Genomic DNA, 23,071 nt, shown 5'->3' on the forward strand with positions numbered 1-23,071 from the left:
CTGCTCCTGCATCCCCTGTTATGACTGTTTGAAGCCACAATAACCTCATCCTTGCAGGGAGAGCTTAGAAACAGCTTTCACCTCCCAGGGCAGCGCTGTCAAGGCTGCTCAGCAAGAAAACGCTTTTGCTTCTCTTTCTGCATGCAGGGACAGGATGGGACTTGTAGTGCCATCTGGTCATGGGGGGGGTCATAGTTTAACGCCATCCCTGCAGCATCTCTTTTTTCTTTTTTTAATTGCTTTTAAATTATTATTTTTTAATTTTTTGTTATTTTTAATTTTGGTGGGGTTTTTTAATTATTATTAATTATTTGATTTTTTTAAATTATTTCTTTGGGGTTTTTTTTTTTGCATGATGCTTTCAGTACCGTAGCAGACGTTCCTTGAGGCAGGCTGGACTTAAAGGTTACCCCTGACAGCAGGGAACGTTTCCTGCTCACAGTCAACTCTGTCTCATTTCGCTGGGTTCCGTTTTCCTTATATTAAGAAGAAAAAAAGAAAAGCAAATCCAACCTCATTGCCAGCAAACAAGTCGAGAGAACTTGTGATTGCTATTAAAAAAAACACAGACTGGTCACGCTGGCTGACTCAGCTCTGATTGATGGCTCAGGAATGCGTCTGATACGTGCAAGGGATTAAATAAACTGTGGGCAAACCTTTACAATGCAGCGTGCTGTATCAAGTGCAGCCAGCACCCATCCACCTGCCTGTGCCTGGGGAGTGTCTGCCACTGCACCGTAGAAGCTGCGGGGTTTGTTTCCATTTTACCCTGCAAAAAAATAAAGAATACAAAGGAGTGGGTATTTTGCAGGGTTGGGTGTTGCTTTACAAGGGAACTGCTTGCTGCTTGAGGGTTTTAATGGGGATTATCTTGGTTTGCAACAGCTCCAGGTGTCTAAATGCAGGTGTGCGCTTTTTCTACAATGAGATTGGGTAGGGTGGGATGAGATAAGTTGGAATGGGATGGGATGACATGGCATGGCATGGGGAGAACTAGGATGGGATGCAATGGGATGGGATGGGATGGGATGCAATGGGATGGGATGGGATGCGATGCGATGGGATGGGATGCGATGGGATGCGATCGGATGCAATGAGATGGGATGCAATGGGATGCAATGGGATGGGATGCGATGGGATGGGATGGCGGCAATACCAGGCTTCTCTTCTTGATCTCCCACATCCTTGAATGCCCAGGGGCAGCTGGGCTTAGGGTAGGTTCGGGGTTCCCTGGTAAAACCCTTCGGTTGTGACTCTCGTGGAGTAGCTTCTTCTACCGCTTGGGACCTAAACTTAAATAGGAAGCCCCAAAGGACAGGAGAAAAGCAATCCCTGCTGCCTCCCTTTCCTGCAGGATTGGCAGTGCCTGGTGGTAACCCCACTTGGGGAAGATGGTCAGATAGAAGGAGGTACAGCAAAGTGAAGGGCTTATTCTATCTGCCCTACAATTAGTGCCCATCAAAGGGTCTCCCAGCCATTTATCCCATGGCTTTGTTCCAGCCCATGTCCTTCTGGTAACATATGGGAGAACCAACAATGCTGAAGCTCTGCTCAACCCGTGGATCCCACAGACATAGGGTATTTTTAAAAAAAACCTCTTGGAATTTAAATGTTGGGTAAGAAAAGGACATATCCAGAAGAGAAAGCAGGGAACAGCCACCAGCTGTGCCACCAGCAGAAGCCACCCTTCCCAGGTGCTCCCAAGCCCCTCAGTATGGCTGGAGAAACCTCATTTTGCACAGCACTCTCCTGGCAGCTGCAGAGCATCCTCCCAGCTCCACATCCCACCCCATGGAAGAAGACAGCAGAGATCCTCGGAAACCCTTCTGGCCTTCCAGTGACAGATGCTTTGTGACAGCCCCTTGCAACATCCCGAGTAAATACATGAACATTTTTAAATATATATTTTTTCAGATGGTGGGGTCACAGGGAGAAATTGGATTGTGTTATTTCCCCAGGCATGTGCTTTTCCCTTCTTGAGGTCAAAAAAAAAAAAAAAAAAGGGTTAGCAAAAGAGAATCAAAACTGAATCTGGTTGTCAGCAGTGCTAGAGGAAATTGCATTGTCTAAAGAGAGTAACAGTGGTAAGAGTGATACTGAAATGACTGATATCACCCTGAAACTCTTCTTCGGTGCCTGTGGCCACAAAGCTGGCTTCTGTTTGGACCCTTCCTTGGAGGTGCCCTGCTGCACTCTTTTTTGGAGGTGAATGGGTCATTTTAGAGCTTTCCTAATAATCCAGCATTATCAGAAGCATTGTCCTTTTTGAGAAACAGGAACCCAACCCTCCCTCACCAAAAAAGGGAATGGTGTTCTGAATGTGTTGTATTAAAAAAAAAAATAAGGGATAGGTTTGTCTCAGGACTGCAGTATTGCCCTATGGGAATGTGTAGACCCAAAACCACAGCTCGTGGATAAAAGGAGGCGTTTTTTTTTGGTTACATCTGATTTTCACTGTCTAATCAAGAATTGATTGACTCCCAGTTGGAAATAATCCAGTTGCTCCTCAACTCTGGGGGATGGATTTCTGGTTTGGGTGGTCCCACACAGTACATGGGGAAACCACCCTCACCCACAGCTGTTGGTATCCATGCAGCGACAGAATACCAAAAAATCAGTCACTGGCATAGAGTGGTGCCAGATCTGCTGGTAGCTTCTCCCCTCATGAGCTATCACCACCCCTTGATGACCGAAACCAACCAACAATGGGCTAAATGCCTTGAGAGGTCTTCTTGAATGTTTTCTTCCATGATCCTATGGAAGAACCAATTTGTAACATGATAAGAGCACGCCCAGTGGGATGCTGAGTGTGGTGACCTTGATGGCAAGGCAAACCAAACACAACTGATGCAGCTGGCCAGCCAACCTGTTGGCAAAGTGAGATCATTCTTGTCTGATCTAAGGAGGCTTGACACATGTTCCTCAGCTAGCATGACCTGAAGGGGTTGTGATGAGCTAAGGTTCAAGATCGTATAGGCATTGTGAATGACTTATTTCTCTAGTACAAGGCACAGACTTTTGTACTGCATCCACACCCCATGTCAGATGCTATTGGATATCTACTGCTGCAACAGATATTTTATCAGTCTTTGCACTCAAATCCAAGTTGGCAAAATTTTGGCCTGGTGCAAAAGTGGATGGCAGCAGAGGTTGTGACCAAAAAGCACAGCTGAACTGGAGCTATGAAGAGAAGCAGTAATTAAGACCTAACAACTAATTACCATTGTGGAGGGTGGCTTGAGAACCAGCACAGCCCCAAATCCAGATATTTCTAGCTGCAGCTCAAACCCCACAATTAAGCTGTGATTTTGGTCATTATGAGGAGGTATTTCCAGAGCTGGATCTTGTCTTTTGCTGCCTTTATCCACCAAAACAACTGACTCAGCATCAACAGAATGAAAACCCAGCATTTTGATAAATGTCATCCAAACCAGACTGGAGAGCACTGCACTGCATTGGATGCTTTCACCAAAGCTGGATGCCAACCTGTGGGCAGAGCTGCTGTTTCTTGTAGAGAAGGCTGGCTGGCTGGCAGGGGTTGTATTGGTTGAGAAGCACCTAAAAATACTGATGTCTTCCCTTGGGAGCAGCGAGTCCCATGATATGGCAGCATGGAGAAACAAACGTCACCAAGCATTTCTCTGATTCTTGGCCCTTCTCTACCCACCCATCACTCCAGGCACCAGTGGAAGAACAGAGGGGGAAAATTTCACATATGGCTCTCTGATCACCTGCAAGCACACTGTCCTCCAGGATGACTCTGCAGGCACATCACACCAACAACCCAGTTTTCAAGGTAGTGGTACAAATGCTAATAGCTGATTTCCTCCCAGTCTCTCCCTCTGGTGATGCTGCAGGGACTGTGACTTACTCTGGATGTTTTGGGGCTGCTCCTTCACCTTCCGGACAGGATTAATGTCACCAGTGGGTGATGCCACCCTACCAGCCAGGCATCCTGACTCACTCACTCTTCCTTCTTCCCAGCCTTGATTCAGCTGTGACAAGAGGTAGACGTGCTCTCCTGCCACACGTCCTCGCTCTTTTTAATTGCCCTGTTCCTTTAGCATCTGCTAAGTATTTGGAGCACTTCTTGCTCTGCAGTCTTGACATGGTGTGTAGGCACCCCCCAAGCTTATCTTCCTCAAACAGCACCCCAAGGCCCTGTTTGTATCCTTTAATAAACTACAAATACCTTGTTTATTGACCCACTCTGGCATTCTTGTACTGTAACAGACCCCATAGGTGTGGATAAACAGATCAGACAGACTCCAGCTCTCCTTTTAAAAGCTACTTACAGAAGTTATTTTCTTATTTGGCTATAAATTACCCAGCAGGGACTGGCTGCTGTATAAATAAGGCATAATAAAATAATAACGCACCAATATTCACTGTAATTAATTTGTAATAATGACTAGGATGCCTTCCCAGACTTGCTAAACCAGCATGCAGGCTTTCAGTGAGTATTCCTGAGCACGGGCATTGCACAGAGGCTAATTCTAAGCTGCTGCTTCTGGCATATTTTCCCCTGACTAAATCTGTTGCACGGAGGTGAGAAAAGTAGGTCTGCACACACTTCATAGAAACATTTGTGAGAATCAGCAAACACTGGAGAGAGATGGGAGTGGAAAACAAAAAATAAGTGAATTAAATCAGGAGGGCTGTAATAAAGGCTTTGCAAGACTTATGGTTGAAGTTGGCTGAACACCAAGGCTTTTGGTTCACCAGAGGTTTTCTCTTTCAAATGTAAATAAAAATAAAAATATCTTCCCGTCCAAATGGGACGGAAACCAACATCTTTCAAAAATCCCAGAGCTCGTTTCCATGTCATGAATGGACACATCCTTGTCCCCTGGCAGGGTGGCAGAGTGGCAGGGTGGGACGTCCTAAGGAGATCCCTCTGTAGCATCCAGCATCCCTCACTCAGCTGCACTGAGCTGGAATCCGGGCAGAACAACTCCGGTCGTCCCCCATCCATAGAACTGAACATGGTAGAGTGGGGAATGGTTTTAACCACGAGGAATGACTTTAAACCAAAAGAGGGGAGATTTAGGTTAGATATTAGATTGAATTTTTTTTTTTTTTTCCTCAGAGGGTGGAGAGGCACTGGAATAGGCTTCCCAGAGTGGCTGTGGATTCCCCATCCCTGGAGATGTTCAAGGCTGGGTTGGATGGGGCGCTGGGCAGCCTGATCTGGTGGTGTTTAGCTGTTGGCAACCCTGCCTGCAGAAGGAGGGTTGGAACAAGGTGGTCTTTGCAGTCCTCTCCAAACCAAGACATTCTATGATTCTATGGCATTGGGACCAAACTGTTGGCCTATTTTTGGCAAAACATTGTTCTGTTGGAAAACAATATGCAAGATAAACTTATGGGGATAAAGCACCACTAATGAGAGAATGGGGGACTGCTCTTCATCACTCAAGGAAGAGGAAATTAGGGTTTATTGCCCTTATCTGAGGGATGGGCACACACCTTGCCCACACAACAGGTCACCTCCAGGCCCCTCCTGGGAGACTGGGCAGAAAGCAGCTATGAGCTCAGGAATGCAGATAGGATTCAGAGGGATGTCTTTGGCATCTCACTATCTTCCCTTGAAATGCTCTCGGAAACCATGAGAGACAGAGGGCCACCAGTGACCCAGACAGGCTGAAAGGGTTGGGAGGGTAAGCTCAAACAGAAAGCCCACCTGTGTGTGTGTAGTGGTTTCAGTGAAGGTATTAATTACCTTCCTATCTGCTAAGCTGATCTGAGCATGTCTGCAAACGGCTGCTTTCCCCCAGAGCTGTCTCCTTGCAAAGCTGCTGCTCCTTGCATGACTGCTCTGAGGGCTGGCAAGGACAGGACACAGCGATTAGGGGCTGTGAAGATGTCAGACAGCCTGGAAGGCTCTGTGTCATGGCTGTGAAGCTGATTTGCCTGTGAAGAGGCTGATTCAGCAGCGATGGGAGGGTTAAGCTAAGCCAGGCGATTGCACGCCTGCCACTGGGAGACAGCATGCACGTGGGGTTTGGTGGATGAGTGCTATTGCAATAGCTCTGAGCTTGTAATGTGAGTTTTTCAGCTTCTTTGGGAGGATTTCTTTGCTTTCTGCATACACGCAACCTGGGAATCTGAAGCCCTCTGGTACTTCCCAGTGGCTGCACAAGCAGTGCATTGCATAATACTTCCCTCTGGGTTGTGCAAATGGGTTTCTGTGCCATTCTGAGAGGGAGGATTGGGCTTCCTGGGTTGGCTTTTGGGTTTTTGCAGATGTTTGCCAGGAGCAGGTTGGACCCCACACAGTCACATTGTCCAGGTCATTCCTCAACTGTATGATAATAGGAGTTCTCATGTCAGTGCAACTCTCACAGGTTATGAATCAGTCATCACCAAAAGAAATGGAAGCAATAACTAATAATTAAAAACTGCTCAGGAAGTCAGTATTTAAAGTGCTAATGGTCACAAGCAAATTGGCCATCTACTTCAAAAGGGGCTGTGTTGGCCCATGTGCAAACATTGGATGAAATATCCAGAAGAAGCTGTTACATCCCTCCATTGTTTTGAATGGGTGATTTTAGATAAACACCTGGAGGACCCATTGTTCCAAGTGGTCTGAATCCAGTTTTGTGGGAGGGTGCTGTGTGGGGAGCCCATGCTTGCTCAAAATCCATTTGTACCCTCCAGTACACAAATGCCGGAGGTCAAGATATCTCTGTAGGAATAAACAACAGCTGCAAGGGTTTAGGAATGAATGTACCAAAGGAAACTAAGGGCTAAGAGAGACTGCAGAACCAGGCCTTGTCTCCTCTGTTGGATCAGATATGCTTTGCATCCCATTAGCTGCTCCTCAGCCACTCTCAGTTATCATCACCTCTGCTTGCGGCGGGGTGAGACAAAGCACAGCACTGGGGCATTCGTTGTAAAATAGTTCTATTCCAGGGTGGAAATCCAGTAGTATCTGCTTTCAAGTAATTAACCAAAGAACCAAAGCAAATACGCATAAAGAGTGAATGAAATCATATTGGACTGGTCATGCCTGCAGTAAATAAAGCTGTCAAGGAGCTTGTTTCTCATGCTGGCTGGGATTATCTGTAGTCGTGCTGTTTGTAGGAGCTCACTTGGGCAGGAATGGAGTGTAGCAGGGCATGTGACTGCTCAGAGAAGTCAGCTCCTTTTAAACAGGGCTGGAAGAGCAAGGAAAGCCAGGAAGGGTTCTTCCAGGTGAGCTTCTTTCTGTTTGAAAATATTGCTTAGTCAAAAATTGAAGTTTCCTGCAGGAATGTGCTACACTGTGTTTATACTGGCAAACCAGCAGGGCTGCTCAACCACTATGGCAGTTGGACTGGAGGAGACTGGGAGCCACTGGGTAAGGAATAGAGCAGGGTGTGATTCACATCATGATCATACCACACATAGCCCTGGGAAAGTCCCAACACTCAGAGCAAAACTCAGTCTCAACAGCTGTGTCCCAACTGCATGTGGAGGGTGAGAGGTGTAGGGAATGGGGAACCACCATTTCTTGGCCTTTTAAGTCAGAGAGAGAAGATGGTTTTACCCCACCAGCCCACCAGCTCTGGTTAGGCAGGAAGGTGGGCAAGGAGTGCTGCCCCTCATTCATTCATTCATTCATTCATTCATTCATTCATTCATTCATTCATTCATTCATTTTACTATTGCTATTATTACTATTATTGTTGTAGTTACTATTAACATTGCATCTATTTCTATTACTATTATGTCTGGGAGTGGCACATCTAACGCTCATCTGAGCATCTTGGGTGGTCAGAGAGGGATGCAGGCTGCACAACGGATTCATTATAGCTCTGCTGGAGCCCAAAGCCTTTAGGTGGTTTCTTTCCATCCAGGACAGGTCTGAAAGAAGATCTGGCAACTTGTCTCATTTCTTATCTCCAGGATCCCAGGCACATTTCACAGCTCCTTACCTTGGAGATAAATTCCTGTTGTAGCCTCTAGCAAGAGTCACTGTACCCACCTCCATGGCTGATGAACGTTCCGCTTTCAGACATCCCCAAGGCATCTCCCAAAGGAGACCCAAAGTGAAAACATCATCCCTGCCTTCCAGCATCCCTCTTCCTCACCTATGGTCCAGGTTATAAACTGATAATGCAATTTATGCAGTCCTGAACATGAAATAATCTTGACCAAGCAGTGATCCCATGTCATTCATCAACCTCTGTCACCATCACTCTGGGCAGAAGTACTGTCACCTCACCCCAGTCACATCTTTCATTTCATGATCTCCAGGAAGCACATGACTGCAGAATTCATGTCATCTAGTTAGGCAGATGATGGAACCTCAAAACACAAGGATAACTGGGCATTTATCCCATCCTTAACTTCTTGACCACGTGTTTGACTTCAAGTGAATTTCACCTAGCCGTTTAGAGTGAAGCCTGTAGAAAACATCTGGGGTTGACTTCTCCCTTACTTAAGAAAGTCTGGAGGCTTTGCATGCATCAGTATTTAAGCTGTGGGTAGTCACAGCTCCCTTCCAGTAAATGCAGTTCGCTCACGTGCAGTGAGTGGAAGAAGTGACTGAGACTTGCATCTTTGCCCGGTTGCTGGGAACAGCACAGCTGCTCAAAACGAAAGAGCAGAGCAGAGCTGTGAGCACAAAACCACGTGTCGCAGAGTCATTTCCAGTAATTGGTGCACGCAGTGTGGCTTAGGCAAAATTGACATTTAATTGATGGCCAGTTAGATATTGGATAACGCTCTCATTGCTTGGTTACAAGTTTCAATGTCCAAGAGGGTTTTGTGCAGAGCCCAGAAGCTGTACACTGAGAAGGGAGATGGGGAACCAAACTGTGCTCATCCTTGAGGTGCATAATCTGCTGAGATCCATGCCAGCTAATGCTTGCTTTACCCATGGTGAGAACAAGTGTTCCCAGTTACGCAAAGCAGCACGATTATGGAAATGAGGTGTCAGGTAAGCCAAAACAGCCTACTATGAGATCCACAAAAAAAATAAAATAGAAATGTTTAGAGATGCAGAAACCACCCTCTGCTTGGAGCTGGGAGAAATGGCATCGTCCAGGACTGTGCATCGAGTCCTATCTCATCCGCCACGCAATGCACCAGCTCATCCTCCTTCTCTTGCCCAAGGGATGTTTTGGCTCTAGGAATGAGAAAAGCTGATGTGACCTAAATCAGGTTTTCCTTCTGCTCCCATCCTTCCAGCTTGAGTAAACAGCAGTGGATGTGACTGAGCGCACATACGGTACCTCATCAACGCCTCTTCTCTGCTTGGGGTTGTATTCTCCCTTCCCCAGAGGTGAGTTTGACTCACTGTATTTAGAGAGATGCCACCCCGTTCCCCACACTGCTCGTTAATTCTCCCTGATCAGCTCATCCCCAGCACCCTCAATGGTCACAGAGCACTTCTGACCCTCCCTCCCCCACCAAACCCCACCGGAAGGCTGGCAAAGGTGGAGAAAAAAACACCACCACTGCAAAAATAAACAAGAGAAAGGCTCACCTGATCAGCCTGAGTGCCAGCCCCACCCTGGGGTGTGGGATAAACACTGGCAACTATTTGTTCATCGCTACTCAGCATTCAAATATTTGTTTCTCTTTGTCTCATGGACACGCTCACATTCATGCAGCATGCCAGACACCTTCCTTTGCAAAGAAGCTGGGCACAGTTTTGTCTGCTGAGGCAGGGCAGGAAGGAGTTCCTGCCTGTGAGGTTGTTATGAACGCGTTGGGATATCTAGCAATTTGGTGTCCAGATGCACAAGAATGTTTCTTCTTGGATAGCTGAACTTCCACCTAACTGCTCGTCTGGATCACTCATTTATCCTCACGCACTCACAGGTTTTTACATATGTATATGTGTGCGTATGTATGCATATGCATTTATGCATATACGTATTTCTGTCCACCCACGTTCACCTACGTACGAATACACAATGCTGGATTTGATAGCCTGGATGCCTTGGCATTAGCAGTGCACGAATCTGATATTTGCAGAAGTGAATAAATGGCACATGATGCACACATCTACATCTTTTCTCAACCTGTATCATTACAAACATGCCTATATGGAGATGGATATAATATCAGTACGCTCTTACATGAAAATGGAGTAGACTTAGCACGCTGCATTGGATGTCTCTGTCAGAGTAAACATCAGTAGAACAATTTAATTAAAAACCGTATGCTGGGTTTATTTGGCTGAGTCAGTATGAATCTGGTGTGTGCGCTGATTTTACAACAGGATGCTCAGAGAGGTGGGGGAGTCACCATTCCTGGGGGTCTTTCAAGAAAAGGGCAGATGTGGCACTGAGGGACGTAGTTAATGGGCATGTTGGGGATGGGTTGATGGTCCATGGACTGGATGAGCTTAGTGGTCTTTTCCAACCTTAATGATACCGTGATTGATGTCCTGATCATCCTGATGTAGCTACCCAGAAAAAAACCACGTCCTCGTGTGACTCAAAAGGAAAAGTTTCTGATGGACTCTACGGTCACTTCATCCATAGACAGACTGAATTAAGCCACTGGGAAAATGTGGAGGTGTGGCACCTGGGAGAAAAGCTTTCCTTGATGGTGAGCACACGTGACACATGATAGCCACCTTTGGGTCTGTCCCAGCTTGATGGAAACTGGGGAAAATGTTAGTGGGGCAAATTAGTTTGAAATGTTGACAGTGGTGATTAGAAAACAGTGTTCACTGAGTAACTGAATTGCCTGTCTAAAATCACAAGGTTGGAAAGGACCTACAAGATCATCTAGTCCAACTGTCCTCCTATCACCATTACTACCCAATAAGCTACTAATTCATGAAGAACTGTCATAGGATGAATAACAATGCCAGAGGTCAGGGAATGGGCCCCAAGGGAAATGGTTTTTTTAATGTCCTCAAGGATGTAAAACAGAGGAGAGTTCTCACGCAACCAGAGTATTTTTTTGGAGCCAGGGTTTTAACCAGAAGTGACCCTTGGGGTGATTCTCCATTGCCCTGTGAGACTTAGGAAGGGAATTGGAACTGATAACTAAAGAGGCACTAAACAAAGGCTGAATATTTTGTTCTGGCAAAAGTCTATCTGCCTCTTATATCCACAGATAATTAAGGAGATGTTTTATCCTTATCGATGCTTGTATAGTTTTTATGACAGCAATTTACTAAGAAGACACAAACCTTAGTTGAGATTTCCCACTGCAGATCCTGCAACATGCTTCAGTGCCCCCATTGCAGTGTAAGAGAAAGGTGGGTGATGCCTGGCTTGCTGTGAAAGCAGTAGATGTGATCTCTACTTTAGATGGAGGTGATATGAACATCCTTTTACCACTGACACCATCAACTCCATTGACTGGATAGGTAGCTGGGGTCAGGCAACTCTGGAGAGTGTCAGAACTACCCATCACTGGAATGACACAAATCTGCATTTCCCACCTAGGAAACCAATGTAATCCCAAAGCCAGTGCACCATAAAGTATAGCATTCTACTGGATATAACGTATGTACATCCTTTGCTCCATAAAAGACCAAGGAATTATTTTCTTCTACTTTTCCCCTGAAACCAGGAAGAACAGACAAGGAAGTCAGGGAGGTCAAGGTAATATTTTTTCAGATTCATTGAGCTACACATAAGATACGACATGTTCTATCAGATAAGAGAAAGAATGAAGGTTCAGATGACCTGAAATCTCACGGTACAGGTAGTCACATGTTCCCAGCAGTCTCGTGGTAACAGTGACAGACAGTGGCTTGGAGCTGACTTGCAGCACTTCTGTAATTGCAGACACACCTGTGAAGCTATAAATGTAATTGCGTCTGGGGAGATTATTGCAATCAGAGAAAGAAGGCCATCAGCTCTCTGCAACCATGCTGAACTCTGCAAATGAGGGAGTAGCAAAGTGTTGGAGAAGGCACTACACCTACCCAGAAAGAGGGCTGTTCCATGGTGCATGGTTTGCTGCCATTTTCACGCTCCCTGTTAGAGCCAGTAACTCTCATCCACAGTGTGTGATCCCCCATCTACTAAGAGTTTCTCTAAGATTAGCCTGCTCTGCACTGAGCCCCAGTGGCCCAAATTTCATTGGGAAGGTCTTCTCGCGTCCCTGTGTGGTGGTTGCTCTTTCGGAAAGCAAAGGAACAGAGGGGGAAAAGGCTCCTTGAGAGGCCTCGGAAGGTGTGTGGGTCATCCAAGGCTCCTTGGTGTGCTCCAAGGTCTTCAGCGCCATCTACTGCCATGCTGAACCCTTTCTGCCTTGCCGTCTCTACAGGAATGGGTTTCCAGGACACTTTGACGATGGCGACAGTGATGACGACTGTTGCCCTGCAAATCCTACGGGTTGAGTGCAAACTTTAAAGTATGTTAGTGTCTGGAAACAAAACGTGTTGCTGTTTGCCTTTCAAAATCATATAAAAGGCAAGAAAAAGCAAGTAACTCGAGGAGTGCAATGAGCAAAAGCCTGGACAAAGGTAGTAACTGGGAGATATGGTACTGTCCTCTCTGATCTCCTTCTGGCTCTAGGATGTTCCCCACAGTCAGCATAAAATTATGAGGTGAAGGCTGAGGAGGCCTTTCAGCGAAGGTCGGAGTGAAGTAGATAAGGTGGTTATTGCTTTGGGTTTATTGGTTTGTTTAAGATCAGATCTGAAGCATTCCCCTAATTAAGCAGCACAGGGGTGTTAAACCAACAAGTGAAAAGATAGTTGTGGCTGAAGCAACATATTTCTCTACGTCATGTTCTAATCTCAGTCACCTTGAAGTAAATCTGCTGAAATATGTGAAGTTGGTCTGGATTTACAGCATACTATTAAGCACAGAAATTGGGTCAATATGTGCTACTTCTGGGTAGAGGAATATAGATGTTCAATCCAGGCCTGTAAATATCCAATTTGTAGAGCAGAATAGTAAATCGTCTTGAATGTGTCTCAAGATTTCGTCCACACGACAAGAGCTTTGATGGCCAGATGCAGAAACAGCTCAGTTGGGGGATGGCATCATACTGAAGCACTCTGTGGGCTACGTTCCTCCTCCAGTCCCATTTCTCTCTGCAAGAAGCAGGTTATTAACTTTATAAATTGCAGGTGCCCAGTCAAATCAATTCAACTTTGCCTCTTCTGTAGATGAATCCAAAGAGCAGTGCAGAAGCTTCAGCACCTTTCATCCCTAGCAGTCCACTTGTAGGCAAGGGGGAAGGTGAACCATGAATGTGGAAGCATTGTCTGTATATGTACTGCAGGGCAATAGAAGTCTTACAACATAAAGGAAATGAGCAGGACTTGGATATCTCCTGGACTGTCTCTGATGTGATTAGAGGTAAAATCCCTATGCTCAGCTTCCTTGAAGAAGAACTTGCTCTTGTTGAGGAAGTACCATGTATTCAAGAAGTATAAATAACCAAACTTATTTCAACAATATTTTTTGCTCCTGCGTTAGCCAATGTCCAAGAAGCTAAGGCACATTTGTTTCATCTAATTTTTATGGGTAGTCAAACCACTGTTAGGAGCTGAGATCATTTTTAGTTAATGAGAGGGGCTGTGGGATGGCTCCAAGTCATGCTTTTGTTGCATTGTGTACTTTCAACTTTGAATCTCTCCTGTTCCTTGAGCAGGACACAGAATCCTACAGGTGGCTTTGACTTCAGATAACATTTTTGATTGAGAAATCTAGAAGAGATCTCAGCATGTTCTTACACCAAACTTAGCCTCCACCAAGGTCTGATATCATAGAATCATAGAATGGCTTGGGTTGGAAGGGACCTCAAGGGATCATCAAACTCCAACCCCCCTGCCACAGGCAGGGCTGCCAACCTCCATATCTAACACTAGACCATATATGATATGCTGTCAGACCCTCTGTAAAGTGGAAAATAGAGGCAATTAGTTTTTGAGGAATTTTGAATCTTGAAGAAAAGGAGATTTGGTAGGAGAATGTAAAAACTGGAGATTGAGCTCATTAAAATTTTTGCCACCAACAGGCACAGAGGAGCACTGGTGGTCTGTGAGTTAAATACAACCTCAGGAACTTTTGCATGTTCTTCTGATAAGGATGTGATCAACATGTTTCAGTATTGTAATGAAAGTGGCAGATTAATATTAATTAAGAGGTTTCCATAAACGAAGGGTCAGAACACAGCCCGGCATAAATGCAACAGAAATGCTTCTGTTCAGCTCCCACTGGTGTTACCAGACATCAGCTTTCTGCTGCAGATGGTTGGGTAAATCTGAAGTGTCCTCCCCCAAAACAAAACAGGAAAAAGGAAAAGAACTAAAAATGCAGCGTGGTTTGTGCAGAAATGAAACTCCACTCAAAACACTGTCTCTTTCTACTGAAGAACAGTTCCATTGACCATTCGGTATAAATAATAAGATTATGAAGCCTTCCTAGGGTGGCTTGTAGGTATGTGATACAACTCACCCGTTTTTGGTGTCCTGGTGTTGCCTAAGGACAGTCCTGCACCTTGGACAGCAGAGAGCTGAGATCCAAGAGTTCATGGTGACCTTAGAGTGCCTCTGAACTCAGACACACCTAGGACTGAAAAGGACAGGCCTGGGGCTGAATGATTTCACTTTCCAGTGCTTCAGCTGAGCCAGATGCAAAACAGCGATAAGGGATTCTTGGAGATCTTTGCAAAGTGCATCATGACATGGTTATGTAGGAGTTAATTATTCTAATTGTTTTTTACTTTTTACTACTAGTGATTTAGCACAAAGGAATCTACCTGAGCTGATGAGGGACAAGAAACTTCTCATAGTGCTTAGTCAGCATGATTTAGAGACAAGACATACAAGCTCTGTTTATGCATCTGTGGCCACGACTCCTCCAAGACTTTGGCCAGGACACTTGAGCATCAAAATGGCTCACATTACTCACATGTAAAACGGTGTGCATATTGCTGAGCAGTTCAGGCAGGGAATGAATTCCTTGCTGAGGCAGCCTGAGTGCCAGGAAATGCAAAGATGCTTATCATTTTCCTCCTTGTGGCTTCCATTTGTGGTCTTGGCATCAATGTTGTGCTTTGGAGGGGCCTGTGACAGCAAGTTTGTATTTGGCTTATGGCAACCAGCAGGAGCAGAAGGAATATTCTACCTCTGGTAAAATATGCTTGGTCAACTTTCTCCTATTCTAAACATGTAGAAATGGAGATTTTTAAAACTGTATGTGTTATACACTCTACCTTTCTGTACAACCGAGACTTTTTTCATAAAATACCATAGGAATCAAGTTCACTTGATGTGTCTGCAAGTCTGAACTAAGAGTGCCTACCATGTAGACTCTACCCATGAGTGGTTTCCTAAGGACATTTCTCCAAGTTGCTTCCCTTTAACTCAGTTTGAATTAGTCAGACTGCAGCTTCTGACTGCCTTCATAGAAGCATAGAATCATTGAATGGGTTGGGTTGGAAGGGGCATCAAAGATAATCTAGTTCCAACCTCTTGCTCTGGACAGTTACCCCCCACCAGGGCCGTACCCAACCTGGCCTTGAACAACTCCAAGGATGGGGCATTCACAGCTTCTGTAGGGAACCTGTTTTGTCACCTCACCACCCTCTTAGTGAAAAAATTTCCCCTGACATCTAATCTAAATCTCTCCTCTTTTAGTTTAAAACCATTCCCCCTTGTCCTATCACTACATACCTGTTTTAAAAGTTCATTCCCCTCCTGTTTATAATCTCCCTTTAAGTACTGGCTGAACACAGTGAGGTCTCTCTGGAGCCTTCTCTTCTCCAGGCTGAGCAAGCCCAGCTCCGTCAGCCTCTCTTCGTAGGAGGGGTGCTCCAGCCTTCTCCTTTCCAGAGACATGGTGATTTTCAGACCTAAGAAGATAAGGATTTTCAAGCAATGAGTTAAAACCAGCTAAAATTTCCTTTGTGGAGAGAAGGGACAGATTCATAGAGTCACTGTCATTGGATGGCTTACTTTGGAAGAGACCGTAAAGACCATCTAGTTCCAACCCCTCTGTCATTGGCAGGGCTGCCAACCACAGTCAACCCATTCTCATCCACCACAACTTCACTACTACTACACCTTCTCTTCATCCTTTACTATTAGTTGTGCTCCAGCTATTTCCTCTTTTTTTTTCTCTCTCTCTCTTTTCCTTTTTTATTTTTATTATTTTATTTTATTTTATTAATATTTTTTGCAGGTTCTTTTCAGTTCTGAATTGATGTGCGGAAGAACCATAAATGTAACAAGTGAGCCTGAAGACCATGACTCTGACTCAGTTTTCCAAGTATCTTTCATTGTGGCTTCAGAGTAGTGTCAAAGCAGAAGAGACTTCTCATTTCTGTTTATCTAAGAGTCAAAGGTGCGGCCTCTTGCAGCTTTATAACAAATCGCACCAAAAGAATGGGCAAGAAAAATGAGTCACAAGCACAGTGCAAAATCATCTCATAGAGTTTTCAGTTTGTTTTTCACTCGTCATTGATGTTTAGAGCATGCTAACATGGCTCTTGAAACAAATGTGAATAAAAACAGTTCAGGGAGAGGTGTGATATTTAACTTGTCCAGAGCCTTCCAGTATTTCTAAATCACATTGAGGTCCTTGGGTGAAAGAGAGTGTAAAGGCAAGAATATCATTATTACTAGTTTAGACTCTGCCTTCCAGGCATGTGAAGTAGCAAGATCTCAAGGTCGGGGCAGAACAGAGCTGCACGCCATGTGTGTACAGCACTGGAATTTGATCCTTGCTGCGGGGCAAGCTGCTAATTAGAGGGGGGACTTTGAACTGCCTCAGTCAATATTTCCAGTCACAAGTTGCTCACAAGAACTGAAAACGGAGTTTTGAAGCAAGCAGGTTATCTGTCAGCCAGGGATGAAAGGGCTGAAGTTTAATTTCAAGAGGTTCTCAAAGAGACAAGGCAGAAAAGCACTGTTCTTAGCAAATTAATCTCTTTGTATGGGAAAAATAAGGTAAGATGAGAATCAAAACTGACTTTTCATTTGACAAGTGAGCAGATGAATGTGCACAGTCCTGACGCACAGTTGTGGAGCACAGGTTCAGTCCCCATTGCCTGGGAAGGAGCTTATAGCATGGGCTCAGAGACTATTGAAATGCTAATTTAGGAATGTTCTCAGCCATGAAGTGCACCCATATCACACAGAGACTTCTTCTGGCTTCAACATTCATTAATGAAAAGGGAAAAAGTTAACTTTTTGTGGCAAGGGACACCACAGGGTCCTTTCCAGTGGGTGCAGAGAGGTTACACATTTTCTGCATTTCTGCAATATGTATTAATTTGTGTGAGACCGGGGTCACCCCTGTGCCAGTTGCTGTCCCAGACTAGTTCTGCACAATGAGTGCTGTAGGAAGCACTATGAGAGTGGAGTGCTTCGTGAGGAAGCTCTCTACCACTCACTGAAAGGAGGTTGTGGTGAGGTGGGGGTTCGCCTCTTCTCCCAGGTAACAGTGAAAGAACAAAGGGCAATGGTCTCAAGTTGTTCCAGGAGAGGTCTAGGTTGGATATGAGGATTAATTTCTTCTCAGTGGTAAGGCACAGACTGCCCAGGGAGGTGGTGGAGTCGCCATCCCTGGAGGTGTTTAAGGAAAGTATAGATGAGGCACTGAGGGATGAGGCTTAGCGAGCATGGTGGTGGTGGGTTGATGATTAGACTAGATGCTCTTAGTGGTCTTTTCCAATCTTAATGATTCTATGATTTTATGAAGCTGAGACGATATGAGAGGTGACTGTAAAATGCCATGCCTCATGGTAAAACAGACAGTGTAACATTCCTAGGAGAGAGAAACAGGGAAAGAAGAAAGGCACTCCCTGCTTGCAGTAAATCCTTCTTGTTCTCTTGACCAAAAGGCAAATAAGACTGCAAGACTAGAAATATGTAAGCTTCAGTGGGAATGGTGATGCGAATCTAAATAGCCATTTGCCTCTGTCTGTCCCCCTTGGGCACGGCAGAAGACCTTGCATGTACAAATCAGATTGTTCAGTCCCAGCCTCTTCTGTGGTCGATGAATTATCAGATTAAGATGAAAAGTAACTGGCTGCAAAGTGCAAAATTATTTCCTCTTCCGCATTGAACCCGTGGTGCTCTGGAATTGGTCCAGTTGCTTGCATTTTATGAAGTACGGGACTAAAGTTCATGACAGCAGACAGAGATGCAACTCCTCCCTTGGAGATAACCAACACGTGAGAAGAGATCTTTACGTGAGCCTTCTGCACGTTGTGTCTGCTACAAAAAACCTTATTTGAACCCTGTACATTGGTAGGAGGATGCTCTTCTCATGGGCCTGCCTTTCCCTTGGGCCCAGCAGAACTCAGGTAGGAGGATTTTCTTTCCGAATAGCTCCTTTCATTTAGATGAGAACAACCCTGGGAGTAGAGCAGATTCTGGCCTTGCAAAACTATTCACCCCCATCTTACCCAAGGCCATCAAAAAAGCTCCATCAGGTGGTCAAGTTGGCAGATGAAGTCCATGTTCTTCCCCAGTTCACTTTTAATGGGAGACCAGTTCAAAGATCAGCCACCTAATATTGCGCCGTTAGGACTTCCAGCCCTGCAAAGTAGAGGGAAAGACTGGAGAAGGCAAGTGAGACTTGAATTCCACATGGATCCTGCAGCCTGGTTGTCCTGAGTTATTTCTGTGGCTACAGGCCATTTTGAGTAAGAAAAGGAGACAGCAAAAATACAAATCAGTCTATGAGCTTTTCCTTTTCGTTTAGTGTCATCCACAAAGAGCAAGGCTAGGCTTGCCTTGGCTGACATTTAGACCATTGTGTGAAGTAAATGCTTCTGGGACTGTGTTGTCACTAAGCAGCTGACGAGCAACTGGTGCAAGACAAAAATGAGACTCATTTTCTCATGTAATTGTGCACTAATTCCATCCAAAAGGAGAGGGAGATGATAACTTCCAACCTCAAAAAGGACAGATAAGAGGAGCTGGTAATTCAGCTCATAGTGTGTTTCTGATTGAATGCCCTGCTAATTAGTGCACACTTCCTGATCAATATTGGAGTAATTATGAGATTAGGGTTAATGGGTCATACTTGTTGAAAGTTTTTATTCTATGCTAATGTGAGATCAGTTGAGTCCTGTTTCTATTAGCTCTACCTTTCCAGGTTGCTGGATACAAAGGAACATGGTGCAGGAGTGGGTTGTAATTACTTCTGGTTCACACCAGTAGAAGGTGCCTACACCAAGCACCTGTGTGCAGGTTTTAGTGCTGGTTGTCCAAATTCCCTTTGTAATCAATCTAACCATGGAGCCGATGGTGCATACAGAGAGATCCATCCTGCCCTAAAGGAGACACCAAGAGTGAGAATCAGTTGCTTAAACACAGGTGGCAAGAGCAAGAGTTGCCCTGGACATCCACGTGGGTTTGACTGATATGCCATAGGCAGAACCATTTCCCCTGGACAGAGGACATATGAGGGTCCTTGAGACTTTCATTCTCTGGTGAAATAAAATATAAGTAGTTTTCATTACTGAGAAAAAGATGGAATTCATGACCATTAAGGATTCCTTAAGCTGTTGTCTAAGTAAAAGCATAAAAGAAGACCCCGTGTGAGAAAGAAAGCACATGAATAAACTAAATAGGAACCACAATCCCTGCAATGCTAATGGTGGGTATCAAAGAGCAACATGGCCTTGTGGGTGGCACTCGTTCCTGATCCTCAGAGGAGAAAAGCCTTCCAACCTCAACAGTAAGATGAGAAACAGCAAGTTTTTCTTGGTACTTGTATGCGATGTTTCTAGTTCCAGAGAAAGGGAAGTGCCCATGGAGACACTGATGAGTCTCCATGGACCAAATCACTGCCAAAACAGGTTCTGCTTCCATGACTTTGACTTGGCCTAAACTTCAGGCTTAGGAAAATCTCCAAGTGATTCTTTTCTGATGTCTGTGGAATCCTTGGCTGTTCTTCTACATGGTTCATCTGAAAGATTATTTCTGTGAGGTGGAGTGAAATCTGTTTCACTGTGTTTGAGTTGCAGCTCAGAATAAAATATATTAATTATGTGAGTTTGCAGTGTTCGCATTTCCCTTGCAATGGGTTTTGAACCAAACCTTGCCATTGCCTGGACAGTTTCAGTTATTTTAAGTCTTTTTTTTTCCTTGCAGTTTTAATGTTTAAAGAACAGTGATTTGATCATGTTATACTATGCATGATCCCTTTTCACACTAAATTCCAAAGTGATGTGGTTGTCTTTAAAGGCTCAAGCTTTCTGGGATATGCAGCCATGTAACCTCCATCATGGGATTTTTGCAGCCAAACACTACAATAACCAGCACACCCAGCAACAAAATCCAATATCGACATGTGAAAAGATACAACACAGATGTGACTGGATTTGAAAAGGCAAAGAGATTCCTATCCAGCACAGCTGGATTCAACCTGCCCTTTTCACGCTTCAGTGGCTTTAATTTAACTCCAGATCATGCAGCTCAAGCAAAATCTTGTTTATTTGACAGTAATGTTCTCAGTAGATGTCCCCATATAACTCAAAGCTGACTACAAAAATGGCAGAGCTGTAGCTTGCCAGGCTTTCTATCCTGCTTCTCCAGGACCTTCACACCTGACCCTGCAGACTGCTGGTCCTGGAGATACTCCATGCATGGCCTCTTTGACTCAGCTTCTCAAGAGCAGGAGGGATGAAAAGTGAAGTTGTGCGTCTCCACGGATATTCCCTACTGCAAGAGACATACTTTCCACCTCTAAATATGCCATGGACACAGTTCTACTGCTTTGAGGGATCTGAATATTATTCAGACAAATTCACTGGGAGAGTGTTCAGGAAAAAAGCCACTGTATGTTTATCTTGTCATATTTTCCCTTATGTCACCACTGTTGACTGTAATACTGGGCTAGAAGGCCACAGTGCAGTTGTTTTAACGTTGTTTTGTGCAAATTAATATGACTCTTGAGTTTGCTCTCTCTGGTTCCAGACCAAAGTGCATGAGATGAGCACAGGAGTGGGATGAGAGTCAGTTCAGTGCCATCCCTGAAATGAGGGGAGAGAAATATTGTAACAGCACAGTGAGAACATTGCATTGGAGCACTGGAACATCCCCGGAAGTTTTCAAGAAACATGGAGATGTGACACTGATGGATATGGTTTAATGGGCATGGTGGGAGTGGATTGACTGTTGGTCTGGATGATCTTAGAGGTCTTTTCCCACCTTGATGATCCTATGATTCTGATTGCCCTTAAACTAGGTAGGCCCGGAGGCTCAGATGTATCAGCTACTTCTTCAGACTTCTATCCCCCTTACAATCGAGATAGAGGCTATGAGATCTAGACATACACACGAACAAATATGGGAAAGGATGAGGTTGATGAGAAAGTGGTTTATATCTGTGCCTTCAACTTGGCCTGAACTACTCGGATAGTGGAGACGAACAGTTCTATATGTAGGTGTTGGATGTTTTGAATCCAGTTTCTTCCACACTGGATCCCAGCATAAAGCATCATACTTCAAGAAGGAGGCAGTGCAGAAATTCATGGAGACATGTGAGCAACTGGTGTTGAGGGGGTCTTATCCATGCCAGGCACAAGAGGGGATAAAGCAGGGGAGCTGTGAAAGATCAGTACAGAGACCAGGATTACATCTGCCTGCACTAAAGAAGTGCTTCTGGACAAGACTTCTCCACCTGAGCCTGCCTGCTTCAATCCCTCAATCCCCAGTTCTCCTCTATTAAACATGAATAAATATAATGAAATGGTGGGCCTTTGCATTGGTCAGAGCATTATTTCTGTCTTTCATGGACAGAGTGGTAATTTTCATGCAGAAATAACTCTGGACAGAGTTATTAAAAGATTAAAAAACACTCCCAAAATGAAAAAAAAAAAAAAAAAAAGAGGGAAAAAGAAATACAGGCTGAAAAAACAAATATCCTTACCAGAACTCAGGGGCGTTTCTCATAACATCTTGCCTATGTTATGAAGTCTGATTTATTTTCTAAAAATGAAAAAAAAAAAAAAAAAAAAAAAGATGAGGTAGACTGGAACACTTTGCTGAAATTCATATGACCTGCTGATAAACCAAATTAAAAGTCTCCTGTTGTAGCCTCGTGTAGTCCTGCAGCAGCAAGACTGCTCTGCAATCATGTTGATTCCTGCAATGGCACAAAGGTCGTTGCTTTGCTTGTGTTTTTGATAGGCTCCTGTGTTCTTCTCATTGTAGCACATAGTTCACCTTCTATATGGGTGGAAGTACCTGTGGTGCAGCATGAGTGATGCTGAGAGCCAAGGGGAAAGTCCCCAGGGCTCATGACTGCGTCATGGATTTATGCCAGCCACAGGCAGGTGATTGCCTTGTATGGCAAATAAATGGTGAAGCAGTTACAGGTGGCCCCATGTTGACAGTTCAGGGAAATACCATGAAAATTATGCGGAGAGATTAGAAAATAAAATCTTAACAAGGAATGGAAAAGCTGTGATTTCTCTTCAAGTCTACCTCATTAGAAATGGCTGTCTGCAAAAGGATGGAGGATTTTAGAAGACTTGAGCACGAAGCTCCAAGACCCACTGCAAACAGCTTTGATACCAGCATGCTGTATCACTGCTGGCTTCAGCTCCTTCTTCAATATAAAGGTGAACATACAACATCAAGCAGGGAGAACAGATGTATTTATACAGTTGCTAACATTTATCTGAGCCAGCAGATGCTAGGCATGTCTTAAATACCTCTACTATTTTTTATTTTTTTTTAACACAACAAGTCTCATAGAGATGAAGTCACTCTCCAAGGTGACTTCGGGACACACGACTTCAAAGCAGCCCTGGACTTTTGCCTTATGTCTACAGCAGGTCTTTTACAGCTTTATACACACTTGTCTCTTGAGAAGATCAAAATAAAGCAGGGTGTTTCACTTTCTATCCTCTTGTCATTAAAATGGTATAGAAGCTTTATAGTAGGCTGCAGCTCAGGTCCAAGTATGGAGTTAGAGGAAACTCAATGTGCCGGCCATAAAAAATAATGAAACAACAGCGTGCCGCCTCCCTCATCATTACAGTTTGGCATCACGAGAGTGTGGTATTTATTAACTTCAGCCTTTGGAGCTGACATCACTGCAGAGTTGGGGTCCGGGAAATCTCTGAGTCATATGGACCACAGAGCCAGGAAATGTCGGCAAAAGATAAAGTAAATAAAACAAATATTGAA

General features: G+C 44.6%; 1 protein-coding gene across 4 annotated transcripts; it reads right to left on the reverse strand.

Annotated features, from left to right (window-relative positions):
* Positions 1-646: 646 nt before the first annotated feature.
* Positions 647-22,083, reverse strand: LOC124417609. Of its 4 annotated transcripts, none has more exons than XM_046909199.1 (4): positions 18,331-18,490; positions 15,593-15,771; positions 14,829-14,983; positions 647-769 (listed from the first exon to the last, which is right to left on the reverse strand). In XM_046909199.1, exons 1-4 carry the CDS (start codon positions 18,338-18,340, stop codon positions 679-681), a joined length of 435 nt encoding a protein of 144 aa, XP_046765155.1. In that variant the 5' UTR covers positions 18,341-18,490; the 3' UTR covers positions 647-678. The 4 variants fall into 4 exon arrangements, 3 of the variants coding, with proteins under 3 accessions (XP_046765155.1, XP_046765153.1, XP_046765152.1); XR_006932920.1 differs by lacking the exons at positions 647-769; positions 18,331-18,490 and adding exons at positions 12,565-13,003; positions 21,807-22,083 and having other exon boundaries at positions 14,373-14,983; XM_046909197.1 differs by lacking the exons at positions 647-769; positions 18,331-18,490 and adding exons at positions 12,565-13,003; positions 21,807-22,083.
* Positions 22,084-23,071: the final 988 nt, after the last annotated feature.

Source organism: Gallus gallus, chromosome 1 (genome assembly GCF_016699485.2).
Source record: "Gallus gallus isolate bGalGal1 chromosome 1, bGalGal1.mat.broiler.GRCg7b, whole genome shotgun sequence".
Taxonomy (NCBI): Eukaryota; Metazoa; Chordata; class Aves; order Galliformes; family Phasianidae; genus Gallus; species Gallus gallus.